Source organism: Myotis myotis, unplaced genomic scaffold (assembly GCF_014108235.1).
Source record: "Myotis myotis isolate mMyoMyo1 unplaced genomic scaffold, mMyoMyo1.p scaffold_m19_p_12, whole genome shotgun sequence".
NCBI classification, from domain to species: domain Eukaryota; kingdom Metazoa; phylum Chordata; class Mammalia; order Chiroptera; family Vespertilionidae; genus Myotis; species Myotis myotis.
The window spans coordinates 29,058,683-29,072,211 of NW_023416316.1; the positions used below are offsets into that span (position 1 = coordinate 29,058,683).

The window sequence follows — 13,529 nt, forward strand, 5'->3', positions numbered from 1 at the left end:
ACATACCAAAACTTATGACAGGCAATGAAAGCAGTGGTCAGACAGAAATTTATAGCTGTAAATACTTACATTAAAAAGAAGTCCTGGCAATGGAGCATTATTCAGTGCTAAAAAGAAATGAGCTATCAAGCAAAAAAAAACACCTGGAGGAAACTTAGATGCATATTACTTAGTGAAAGAAGCCAATGTAAGAAGGCTACATACTGTATGACTTCAACTAGATGACATTCTGGAAAAGGCAAAACTATGGAGGCAGTAAAAAAATCAGTGGTTGCCAGGGCTTAGGGGGAGGTAGGGAGGTACAGGCAGAGCACAGATTTTTAGGACAGTGAAACTATTTTGTATGGTACTTCAATGGTAGGTATATTGTCAAAACCCATAGAATGTACACCACCAAAAGTATGGACTTTGAGATAAAATCTATCAATATAGGTTCATGGATTATAACAAATGTGCCACTCTGGTACAGAATGTCTATAGTTGTGGGGTTGGAGTGGGGGGTGCGGTTGTGCATGTGTGGGGATAGGGAGTATATGGGAACTCTGTATTTTATGCTCAATTCCGTTGTGAACTGCTGACACATGAAAGGATGGTGCATGTGGCATTGTGAGGCACCCAGCAAGGTGGAGGAGGGAATATTGTTGGTGAAAAATTGAGTGTGGAAAGGAGGATGGATCATCAAAGATCCTGAAGTCAGGCAGGAATTTGGACTTGCTGTAGCACACCCAAGAAAAGAAAGAAGCCCCTGCTTTTTTATCGTTAATAAACCCTCATATGAAAACAGCATGTTGCAGTTAACAAAGTACTCATGACAATTATCGCCATTATTCCGCACAAGAGCCTTGTGAGGTGAGCACAATTTTACTAATAAGGAAACAGAAGTGAGGAGGCTACCTAGTAGCTATTACATAGCAGACCAGACCCAAGCCTGGATTGTTCCTCAATCTTTCCTCTCTACCACAATGCCACTGGGTAAATTTGATTTCTGTAGTGGAGTTTTTAGGCTGAATTGACATTAAAATTGTATTAAATTTTTTAAATTGATTTTTAGAGGAAGGGAAAGAGAGATAGAAACATGGATGAGAGAGAACCACCAATATTGATTGGCTGCTCCATGCATGTCCCTTGTCAGAGATTGAGCCCATAACCAGGGCATGTGCCCTGATCAGGAATCGAACTGATGACCTCTTGGTGCATGGGTCCATGCTCAACCACTGAGGAACACTGGCCAGGCAACATTACAATTATATTAAATTTGGTTTCTACAGCGGAGGTTTCATGCAGAAGTGATATTAAAGTTATATCCTTTTGAAAAATATTTATTGAGTATAAATAAATGTCCTATACATTAAATATCAAGAAATATTCATTACTGTTACAAGTCAGGCTGTAATACTGAGGGAACCATAGAATAAAACCATCCACTCATGACATAGTATTAATTCCATTCCAATATTGGACACAGTATGCTTTACTCACAAGACACAACAATACTCATCAAAAAAGGCCATCACTTTAACCAACCTATAATACCGCAAATGATTTTGAATCATAATATGAAGAGTCCCAAAAATCCCATCTGCCTTATCAATTTTATCAGGTCAATTTGAGATAATGGAGTTAAACTATCATAAAATCTAAAGAGTCCCATTTCCTTGATTTTATTTCAAATTATAGGAATGAAATCATACATGCCCATTGATACTTTTAAGTAAGTTAGTCTTTCCTAAGAGAAAAGGAATAAAAATTTAGTACAAAGAAAGCATCACCCAAATGTTGAGTCTCTTAATGGGAAAAAAAAAGAGCAATGTAATTAACTTTTCTTTCAAAGAAAGGAAAGAAACCATAATCTGTTATGATAAATTTGGAAAGATAAATATTTCCTAGTCCCAGAATATGTATTTATTTTACAAGATGTACTTGAGTGATGCAAGTCTATGAAGCAGGGATCTGTGGCAATCCGAATTCATCCACGAGAACTCCATCCTGTAAAAAGGAAGCAATGTTTAGTGCCACTACTTATCTTTTTTAAAATTTTTATTAAATGTATTGGAATGATATTGGCTAATAGGATCATATAGGGTTCAAGTGTACATTTCTAAGATACAAAATCTAAATAGTAAACTTTGTGCCTACCACCCAAAGTCAAACTACTAGTATACCTTCCATCCCTACCACTTCCCCACCCCATTCCCTCTGATAATCACCACTGTTGTCTGCCCATGAGTTTCAGTTTTATATCCCACATATGAGTGAAATCATGTGGTTCTGTAGCTTTTCCTTACTTATTTCACTTAGCATAATATTCTCATAGTGCCACTATTTTTCAACTGATTAAAAAAAAATGATTACAAATATTTAATAGTTAAAACTCATCTCTAAATGTTTAATCAATGAAAATCAAAATCAGAAGATGAGAGATTTTTTTTATGAAAGTTAAGGAAGTGATGAACCTGGACAAGAACTAGAAGAGATCAAAGAGGTGATCTTTACAGGGTAAAGGAAGAGTAAGAGAGAAACAGAAACAGAAAGAAACTGCAGTGTAAATCTAGAAGGGGAAAACAGGGCTGGGAGGGTCAAGGAGGAAAGCCTGAGGAGTTAGTCCTTGCCCCCAGATGCCCATTTTCACTCTGATCCCTAAAGTGAGCAATTAACTTTTATAACCTCCCAAATCCTTGAAGGAGCAGTGCCCCAGAACAGGCAGTTACTGCCACAACATACTGTCCTACAAACTTATAGGCAGTGATACTGCTATCAATTTAGAAACCATATCCCAACAGCACTTCAACTTAGGAACCTGTGACCTTCTAGAAGTAGACCTAACATACCTGCTTCAGGGAATTAAAAAGGTGGGCTATGGTGGTATTCATAAAAATTCTTTCACGTGTGCTGATAACAAACAACCTATGCACCTGGAACTTGAAGTGGCCAGAAGGGTGGGGGTGGTGTGAGGGAGAGAAAGGTAAGATGACCTCAAGCTCAAGGCAGATGGGAGGAGTAGAGTAAGGGAAGACAAGCATTTACAGAAAACAGCTATAAGGGACCTGAGAAATTACCTGGCCACTTTTTGCTGCCCACATTTTACAGGTGGAAAAACACTGATGAAATTCAGAGAGGAGACATGCATTGCTAATTTGCTCAAAGTTACACAGTGAATAAAGGTAGAGCTGAGACCGGTTTCCATTCAAGTATTCTGTCAACTACATTGTGCATGTTGGGAGATAAGGAAAACACCAGGACTGTAAATGTCCAGTGGCAACAACAAAAAAATGACACACTACATCAGGACCTAAGATGGAATGAGCAGGATTTCACATGCAGCAAAATTTTATCCTATACTAGAGGCCTGATGCATAAAATTCATGCAAGGGGCTTGGCGCTCGCAGCTGTGGTGGCTTGCCTCGGCCCTCGTTCAGCCGTCCAGTCTAATTAGCATATTAATAAAGAGCTAATATGCTAATTAGACCGGACAGCAGAATGACAGTCTGGATTAGTCGGGGCTGCAAGGGGCCAGCCGAGGCAGCCGGGACTGCAAGGGCTGAGCCCCTTGCATGAATTTTGTGCATCAGGCCTCTATTTATAATAATAATAGTAACCATGTCACTTTGGACAGGGCTTTAAGTTCGCAAAGCCCTTACATACAAGATCTAATTTGATCTGCACAACAATTGTGTGAGATCATACCTGTATTTTACAGATGCAAGGACCAGAAAGGTTTGAAACAGCTAAGTGATTTGCCAAGGTCTCAGTCAGTGGCAGAGACTTCAATCCAGTGTCCTGCTTCTTTTACCGTATTGAATTAGAATCATTCTACATTAGGTTTTATACTTAAATTGTTAATCCCTAGTTTAAAAACAACCACCCTCTAATTAACCAGTGTTCCTGGAGAGTAGAACTTTCTTTTACTCTGCAGCCAAGCACAGTTCAGGCATGTGCTGCTGATGTTTTTCCAGGAAATGTCTAAAACTTAAAAGGCACTCAGTGCAAGTTCACAACAAGGGTAACTTGTAATATTACATAAATTGTCACTGTATAAAAACATTCCTGGGTCTCTGTGACATTATCTACACAGCCTGTTCATAATCCAATGTGAGAGAACTGGGCTTTCAAGGGTACTCAAAATAATGACCGAGACAGTCTTTCCTTGTTTTAACTTAATAGTACTTTTTAGAATCCCAGACTGGTGATCAAGCATAAACCTTTATGATTTGCATAGAAATTACAAACAGAAAAAGCTTTCACCTTATTCTTTGTGTCAGTGGGAACACCTTCTGGAATTGCAGGTGCAGATGCAGCTTCATCCAAGTAAGAACTGTCTTCGTCAGCCAGAAGTTCATCACCCAGTGCATCCAACTCTGAAATTGAAATAGTCAACATAAAAAAAAAAATGTGGAACCAAGAAAACTGGCAGCTTGTGTTAAGAAAGTCCAATTATTTATTAGATGAACATATAAAAACAAAGGAAAAGGGATTATTAATTTCTATTTTCAAAATAAAAGATTAGCATTATAAGAAATTTTCTATGGAACTGATGTGATAAAATCTATGAAAAACAAAAATCAAAGTAAAACAAACAAAACAACCGTTCTTCATGGGTTTATAAGGCCCCCAGTCTTCATGAGAAGAATCTATAGTTACCAGTTGACCAATTCAAATTAGAAAATCCTGATAATATTAAATGTAAAAAATTCTCTCTCATTTATTGAACTTGAAAGAAGAGAATGAAAATAGACAGAAATTGTTGTATACAAGTAATCATTACATGAATCAGGCTTTTCAAAAAAGTACATGGTAAAGTGAGTAGAAAGTGCCCAGGAGGAACAATAATAGCAGGCAAAGACTCATTAGGGGAGATTCTAGATGGGAAATAAGAAAATTTAAAAATGAGTGGGGTTGGGGAGGCTCTAGGCAAAAGCAGAACATGGAGATGGAGCCTGCAACCCAGGCATGTGCCCTGACTGTAAATCAAGCTGTGACCTCCTGGTTCATAGGTCGAGCTCAACTACTGAGCCACACCAGCCAGCAGGGCCTTACTCATCCTTTAGGTCCCATATCCCAAATACGTTAGATTCCCCAGTTATGTGCTTCATGATATCCCATACTTCTCTAACCACTTGTGCTCTTGCAATTAACTACTTGAAAGAAGCAGTTTCTTTCTTTCTTTTTTTTTTTCCTTTTTTTGTGCCGAAACCCGGGAACGAACCAGAAAGAAGCAGTTTCTTACCCCTGCTTAAGAAGCTTCATGAATTCAGGGGTCATATTTGTTTTCTCCAATGCTGAATCTCCAAACCTAACAGTGTCTGGTATATAGTAGATGCACAATAGTATTTATCAACTATTGTTTCTTGATCTGCTTTGCTATTCTGAGGGACAGGAGTTCCAGTAGCAAAATAGGGAGACCAAAATCAAAAGGAAAACAGCAGGGAAAGGCAGTGTTTAGAGACCAAGCACCAGTCAGCAGAGGCCTTTGTGTGGACCTTCCTTCAGAGCTTGTCCATCCCAGAGTTGTAGGTGGAGTATGCAAGTCCAATGTGGCTGCCACACAAGCTGTCTTCCCAAAGGCTGGACCATAAACTACCTCTCAAGTAACCCTCACAGGAATTTTATCTAGCATTTGGGGAAAGGTCCCAGGCGGTTGCTCCTTTCAGACTCTAAAGCTACATATGCATTGCTTTTCCCATAACTTTACCTGCTTCTAGGTCATCTTCATCTAACTCTGGAGTGCCATAGCTACGACTCAGTGCTTCCTGGATTTCATTTGCATCTTCCATCATATCCTCTAGCTGGTCTTGTAAATCCTATAGGAATATATGACACAATTTTAATTCATTTTTTACCATTTTACTCTGCCTCTTGCCCCTACTCTCTCCTCTGAACTTAGAAAGAAGTAGTTTTTTAAAAGATGATGTACAAAAAAATGCAGAGCACATAACAAGTTCTCAACAACTGTTAGCTCCCCTCTTTTACCTCAGTCCTTGGCTAGTGATTATTTTTAGTCAACAGCTGAGCAGATGCTCCACTAAAGGACAGGTTCAAGCAACTCCTGCATGTTCCTTCTCATTGAAACTAAAAGAAAGTGAGCTTAAGGAAGTATTTTTAAAAAATAAAAAATATGAACAATAAAATGGCAATAAAAACTTATCTATCAACAACTGAATCTAATAATAATAATAAATGAACAAGGAATCTAATGAACAAAATAAGCTGATGAATAAAATAGAACCAGAGGCATGGAAATGTGGAATAGACTGACGAATCTCAGAGGGAAGTGGGGAGGGGAGGCAAGAAGAGATTAACCAAAGAATTTATATGCATACATTCATTACCCAAGGACACAGACAATACAGACAATAGGGTGGTGAAGGCCTGGGGTAGGGCAGGATCCGGGTGGAGGGAGGCAACGGGGTAGGGGGACGGGGGGGATGGGAGGGGAGACACATCTATAATACTCTCAACAACAAAGATTTTTAAAAATAATAATTATTTAAAAATCACAAGTTTGAAGATTTTCCCTAACAATAACTATAAATATAATTGACCTATATAATCCTCCTCCTGTTTTTGGTGTTAAAAATGTAAACTTAAAAATAAAGAGGGCCCTGGACAGTGGTTCTCAGTGGTTAAGAGCGTTGGCCCACGTATGGAAGGGTCAGGTCATGGGTTCGATTCCCAGTTAAAGGCATGTACCTGGGTTGCAGATTAGATCCCAGGCCCCAGTCAGGGAAAGTGCGGGAAGCAACCAATAGAAGTGTCTCTCTTACATTGTTGTTCTTTCTCTTTCTTCCCCTCCCTCCTTTCCATGCTCTCTAAAAATCAGTGGAAGAAATATCCTCTGGTGAGGATTAACAAGAAAATAAATAAATAAATGGAAACAAAACTGGCGATCTTGCATTTGAACTTAAGGTGCCTCATGGAAATCCAAAGTCCTAGTGCAAGAATAGATACCCATCATCTGTCATTATAGAAAGTTTACCTGAAACATTACATCAAGCAACAACTACACTACCAACATTTTTCCTAATTAATGGAGAAAAAGAGGTAATTGAAATAAGCAAATCACTCTTCTTGAGTTAGCCAAAGACTGTGTAAGAAAGGAGGCAGTAGCAGAAACAACTGGGTGGTATAAAAAATTATCCTGGGTCTGCCATGGTTGGGGAAACAGAAATAGAAAAAGGAAAGGTTTGAGATCTGAGACCGGGCTGGTGAAAACCACTGACTGAGGGCATAAATCATTTGTGAATAATCTACTTGCTTAACTGGAACACTACTCCAAGGCCAGAAAAAATGTAAAACCAATCTAAGAAAGGGTACAGCATAATAAAGGGCAGTTGTATAATGGGTTGAAGAGCTAACTCTGGAGTCAGACATGTCCAAGCTAAGTATTTTTCATTACTCCATGAAAAGTAATGTCTCTAAGCTTTAAATTCTTCATCAGTAAAATGGGATTATTAAAAGCATACTTCATAGGGTTATGTAAGAATTTATTGCAATAATATATGTCAAACACTAAGCACTTAACACTTTGTATCTTCTACTCTGTTAAGGACATGCAGACAATGTACTTTTCACATTACTGAAGACTCCATATAACGGGGTAGTGTTGATACTGCAGAAGGCCCAAATCAGCATCACTTATACTTCAGAACTTCTAGAGCAGTGGTTCTCAACCTGTGGGTCGTGATCCCTTTGGCAGTCAAATGACCCTTTCACAGGGGTGGCCTAAGACCATCCTGCATATCAGATATTTACATTACGATTCATAACAGTAGCAACATTACAGTTATGAAGTAGCAATGAAAATAATTTTATGGTTGGGTCACAACATGAGGAACTGTATTTAACGGGCCAGAAGGTTGAGAACCACTGTTCTAGAGCAATGCAAAACATTTGAAAACTACTTCCTAGCCCCCAAATTAGAAGTTTGTTTTTCCAAATAAAGGGTAGAAAGTAAAATGGAAAAAACATTTACAAAAATTTAAAAAGCCCTGACCATTATGGTTCAGTGGTTAGAATGTTAGCCTGCGCATGGAAGGATCATAGGTTCGATTCCCCATCAAGGGCATGTACCTGGGTTACAGGTTTACTCCCTGCCCCAGGTTGGGGCTCACGTCCCAGCCAAAACATGATCTCAAGAGAAATGCTAATTTTAAGGACCTAATGACATTATTAAAAATATAAAGAACATTATTAGAAAAGAGAACCACACTAGGACTGTTTTAAGCATTCTACATATATCTCCTCATTTGACACTCATGACAATCCTAGGAGGTGGACAGCAACATAACTACTTTACAAATGAGAAAACAGACTAAAAATCATTGAATTAGAAGTAACAGAAAAGTGGGTGTTTGTTGGTGCTTATTATGTGCCAGGCATTGTGCATGTAGATACACCAGCTCATTTATTTCATCTTCATACTAGCCATATGTGGTATTAGGAACCTTGCATTAACAAGGAAAGCGAAACCTTTGGTGCCCTTTCTCAAAGTTACTTATTTGTAAATGGCAGGCCCAAAGGTCAATACCTTTTGTGCCCTTCCCATCACTTAAACATTCATTTGGATTCTTTCAGAAACTAGTGCATTCTTGCAGAAGCCAGTATATATCGCACCTCGATCTGGTCAATTTTCACTTGTTTGTATGCTTTCTTCATTTCCTTTACTCCCAGTTTCATAGCATCAACCTAAAAAAAAAGGTTAAGAAAAAAACACAATGTCTTAAAAAGCCATGCTGGTTAAACTGTCTTTTAAAAACCACAGGAAAGAGCACAAGAGTACAAAAATAAAATAAAATCACGGGAAAAGGTGCTACGGAAGTACCGTGGTCTTAGTGTCTTTCAATGACTGGATGGTGTAATTGGCTTGCTCCATGTTAAATGACTGCTGGGCAAGATTGTCCCGCTGCTGCTCATACCTTTTTAGAGTAAATTGAGAATGGCAAATGTGAGACAGATATAAATCCTCAAGAAGAAAGTATGTCTAATACTAAATAAGAATTTTCTTTTTTAAAAAGAGTTTTTAAATTAAATATACAATAAAATTGGCCAAAACAATCACTCCAACCCAGCAATTTTCAACCTTGTTCATTTCATGGCACACATAAACTAATTACTAAAATTCTGCGGTAGACCAAAAAATATATTTTTTTGCCAATCTGATAAGAAAATACATATAATTTTGATTCATTCACACCAGATGACTATTGTTATGTTGGCTGTTGTCATTTTTTAATTTGGCAATCTAACGGAAAAGAGGTCAGTGTTCCTGACTTGTCAGGTATTGCATGTTTTAAAAAGTCTTGCAGCACGCCTATTGAAAAGTCACTGCTCTAATCAAATATCATTTGATGCAACTCTCCAGCCTTTTTCTTTTGTATGTATTTTAGTTATAACACTATTTTCCATTTAATATTATAACATTTGTTGCTACAAGGTGTTAATATATATATGTCTTTATAATGTTTTACATTATTTTCTATGCTAAATTCCCAGAAGTGGAATTCTGGGGCAAAGGGTAAGACTATTTAAGGACCCTTAAATCTCCTGGTGGGAGGGAACAAATATCCAAGATTCCCAATTTTACAAACAAAAATTAAAAAGGCACACTCTAGCCTGGTGGCGTGGCTCAATGGTTGTGTCAACCTATGAACCAGGAGGTTGTGGTTTGATCCGTCAGGGCACGTGCCCAGGTTGCAGGCTCAATCCCCAATGTGGGGCGTGCAGGAGGCAGCCAATCAATGATTCTTTCTCATCATTGATGTTTCTATCTCTCTCCCTTCCTCTTTGAAATCAATAAAAAAAAAAAAAAAAAATATATATATATATATATATATATATATATATTAAAAGGCACACTCTAATTAAATAAATAATGGGAGAACCAAACCCTGTAGATTTGGGCAGTCCAATACATAAGACATAAGTCACATATGGCTAGTTAAACTTAAACAGTTAAAATTAAATAAAATTAAAGCTTCAATTCCTAGTCATACTAGCCACATTTCAAGTGCTCAATAGCTACCCATGGCTAAAAGATTTTGAACTGGACAGCATAAATATAACATCCCTATCAGAGCAAAAAGTTCTGATTAAATAGATGGTGCACCTGGCTGGTTTGGCTTAATGGTTGGAGCATTGGCCCTCGGACCCAAGGGTCATGGGTTCAATTCCCGGTCAAGGGCACCTACCTGGGTTGCGGGTTCACTCCCTGCCCCTGGTTGGGGAGCGTGCAGGAGGCAACCTGTCAATCTCTCTCTCTCTCTCTCTCCCTCCTCTCTCCCTTTCACTCTCTCTGAAAATCAATAGAAAAAATATCCTAGGGTGAGGAGTAAAAAAAATTTTTTTAATGGATGGTGCTACAACAGATGTTGCTGAATATATAGGGGAAGAAAAAGCCAGCTAACTATATATGTACTACATAAAGTTTGTAATTACATGAAGAATGCTTATAAAATGGTATAAAAACCTGAGGGGATGGAAGATCATTTCTTTTGGTCAAACCTGTGAAAGAAAGGAGATTATGCATATAACTTACATCCGCTTTTGCTTTAAAACCCGCAAGGCTTTCTGCTTGACCATATTCTGAGGAGAAAATAGATTTTAATGAAAAGAAGTAAAAAGTATATATATGGCAAAACAAATCTTTCACATCCCCAAATGTACATATCTACTTATTCTATTCTTCAAATTAGCAGATATGGTGTCTCCTGCATTATTCTTCAACTCGCAAGCACAGTCATTAAGCCTCAATTCTTCTTTGCCTTTGCATCCCATCTCTCAGTGAATGAACTGCATGTCTTTTTGCTAGTGTATATTTATTCCACCCTCAGCCCCGACAGTGCTGATTTTGTATATCCAATTACCTTAGGAGATCCCCAACTTGGACATCCTGCTATCCACTCAAAATCAAACACACACAAACTCCTCAACCTGCTCTCTCCTTGGGACTAACAACAGCCCCATCGATCTCTCACTTCTTATATGAGAACCTTTATATCAACCTTACCTTTCCTCTCTCTGCCGTCTCTTCATGAACAGTTATTACTAATTGTCAGAACTCACTTTCAAATTGAATCATATCATTCTCCTGACTACCACCATGGTTTAAGCTTTCATCTCATCAAATCTAAATGAGCTTTCCTGCCTCTGGTCACTAAAATGTCTGAGGAAAGCTTCTTGTCTCTTCCCTTGTCACTTTCTATATGGTTCCATAAATCATTTTATTTGTCTCCTCTAATGAAGGGAAAGCAGATGTTGTTACTTCACAGGTATTAATAATACCTAACATTTACTGAATGTTTCTATGTACTAAACACAGTACTTTGTAGGTCACATGAATTACCTAATTTAATCCTCACACTATTAAATAGATATTATCCCCATTTTACAGATGAGAAAGCTGAGGTTCATTGATGCTAAGTAACTTATCCTCACTCAAATGGTTAATGTTATAAAGATGGAAGCAATAAAGGTAGTTCTATGTCCACAATCCATGCACTTTAGTATAGTATTCTGTTTCTACCTAGCAGAAGAGGAAAATAAGAAATTAGGTGACTTTATCAAGGCCACTTTTTCCCCAGCATGCTACTCCTTTATCAGCCTATTACACCTATTTAACAGGACCAGCTTGGCAACTCATTATGCCTGAACATGGCTCAGTCCTTCTCTCCAGATTTGCCACTTTCTCAGCAGAATATGCTAATTCCCACATACATGCTTTTGGATATGTAATCAGTATCTTCTCTCCATCAGATCAAAGCCCCAGTCTCCATCTCATATCTGGTTGTAAACTCTCTTCCCTCACATAGGTTTTCTACTTACCAGACTGTGAGCATGTCTTCTGTATCTCTCACCAGGCCCTCACCACATGCTATTTCCACAGGTGCTTAAATTAGGCTGTCACAGCAGCTCCTGCCTACCTTACCTTTGCAGGACTCTCCCTCATCTTCTTGATCTGATCCTTATACTTCACTAGCTCAGCATCCAATCGAGAAATTTTCTTGTCAATGGATTCTGCCCTGCTATCCACCTTAAGGGAAAAAAATAAAAGGCAGTGGTCGTTATTACAATACTAGAGGCCCAGTAGACGAATTTGTGCAAGGGTGTGTGTGTGGGGGGTCCCTTGACCTGGCTGGTGATCGGGGCTGATAGGGGCCCATCTGGCCAGCTGGCCCAGGGCAGGCTGTGGGAGGTTGACCAGGGGAGGTTGGCTGTGGGAGCACACTGACCACCAGCTCCAGTGTTGAGCGTCTGCCCCCCAGTGGTCAGTGTGCATCATAGCAACTGGTCCACCTGTTGTTTGGTGGACCAGTGGTAACCGTCCCGTTATGCTTTTATATATATAGATAGATACTTACAGGAGAAGAAGCAAGAGAGAAAGGAATATGGAGGAAGAAAAGAAAAATAAAGAGCATCACATGGTGAAGGGTGGAAAACCCTTTGGAGGTCCAGGCTTCCAGCCTGGACTGGGTTCTTTACCAGCATGTGCCCAAAGGGGTGGGGTGGAATCCCCAGACAGAAACTTTGGGGGGCTTTTATACACTATACTCCATCCCCCAGATCCTGACTTTCCAGGGTCTCCCTCAAGTGCATCTGGGCAGAAAAATAATTTGAGAGTCACTCGACTAAGTGCAATTTCCCTAGAATCAGAAACTAGTCAGGCTAGGAACTCAACCAGGTGTGTGAAATGAGCCAGTGCGCTGTAGACTGTCTGGAGCTGGAGCTCTAATGCTGTTCCCTAGATAGAGGGTGGTGGCTTAATGTCCAGGACCAGGTTTCTGAATTTTGTTACTGAGATCCAGGATCAGGTACAGATATGTTGACCTAGGATGTCAAGAGAGTCCTGACGTGGGAGAGGGATGAAAGAGGGGTAATGACAAAGTGGGAAGTGTGTATGGTATAAGGAAAGAGCGAGTGGATGCGGCAGCGGGCATCAAGGGTCAGGTGCCAGTTGGGGGAGACAGCGATAGGTCAGGGGCCCCTGGTTTGTGGCGTCAGGAACGACCTGGGTAACAGGAACAAAGGTGAAGTGGAAAGGGCCGAGGTGTAATGGGCCCGGGACCGGGAATGGGGTGGAGGAGTAGGAGCCGGGAGCCGGGAGGTGGGTGGGGTAAAGGGGTTCAGAGGCCCCGAGCCTAGCTATGTGTAGTCAAGCGCCCACCGTGCCAATGCAGTCAGTCAGGTTGGGCGGCGGAGCCTTCGGTTTCGCTTTTCCGAAGAATCGGTTCATCTTGGCTGCGAAGAAAACCCAAACACTGGAGCAAAACCAGAAACGGAAGCAGAGACAACACCGCCTTGGTCTTGACTTCCGGCTCCCCGTGCGCAAGCGCACTGTGCCTCTCGGAGTTTCCCGATCCCTTTGTCGGGTTTTCAGCTCGGCCTTTTCCGGGGAAGAAGAGCTCCAGGAGATTGGAGGTGCTGGATAGAAAGTCAGCAGGGGGCGTGGCCACGCTGGACGACGTGAGGGCGTGGCTTTAGGTCAGCAAGGAGGGGCCTCATCTGAGTGGGTGGGACCCAGGGCGGCTTCCCCAGTA

At 40.1% G+C, this 13,529-nt stretch overlaps 1 protein-coding gene across 1 annotated transcript; it reads right to left on the reverse strand.

The window, feature by feature from the left end:
* Positions 1-1,303: 1,303 nt before the first annotated feature.
* CHMP5 (charged multivesicular body protein 5) lies at positions 1,304-13,385 on the reverse strand. The gene is made up of 8 exons (XM_036330593.1): positions 13,157-13,385; positions 11,921-12,025; positions 10,532-10,578; positions 8,819-8,912; positions 8,611-8,682; positions 5,690-5,798; positions 4,243-4,355; positions 1,304-1,986 (listed from the first exon to the last, which is right to left on the reverse strand). The coding sequence occupies exons 1-8, from the start codon at positions 13,223-13,225 to the stop codon at positions 1,936-1,938; spliced, it is 660 nt and encodes a 219-aa protein (XP_036186486.1). The 5' UTR covers positions 13,226-13,385; the 3' UTR covers positions 1,304-1,935.
* Positions 13,386-13,529: the final 144 nt, after the last annotated feature.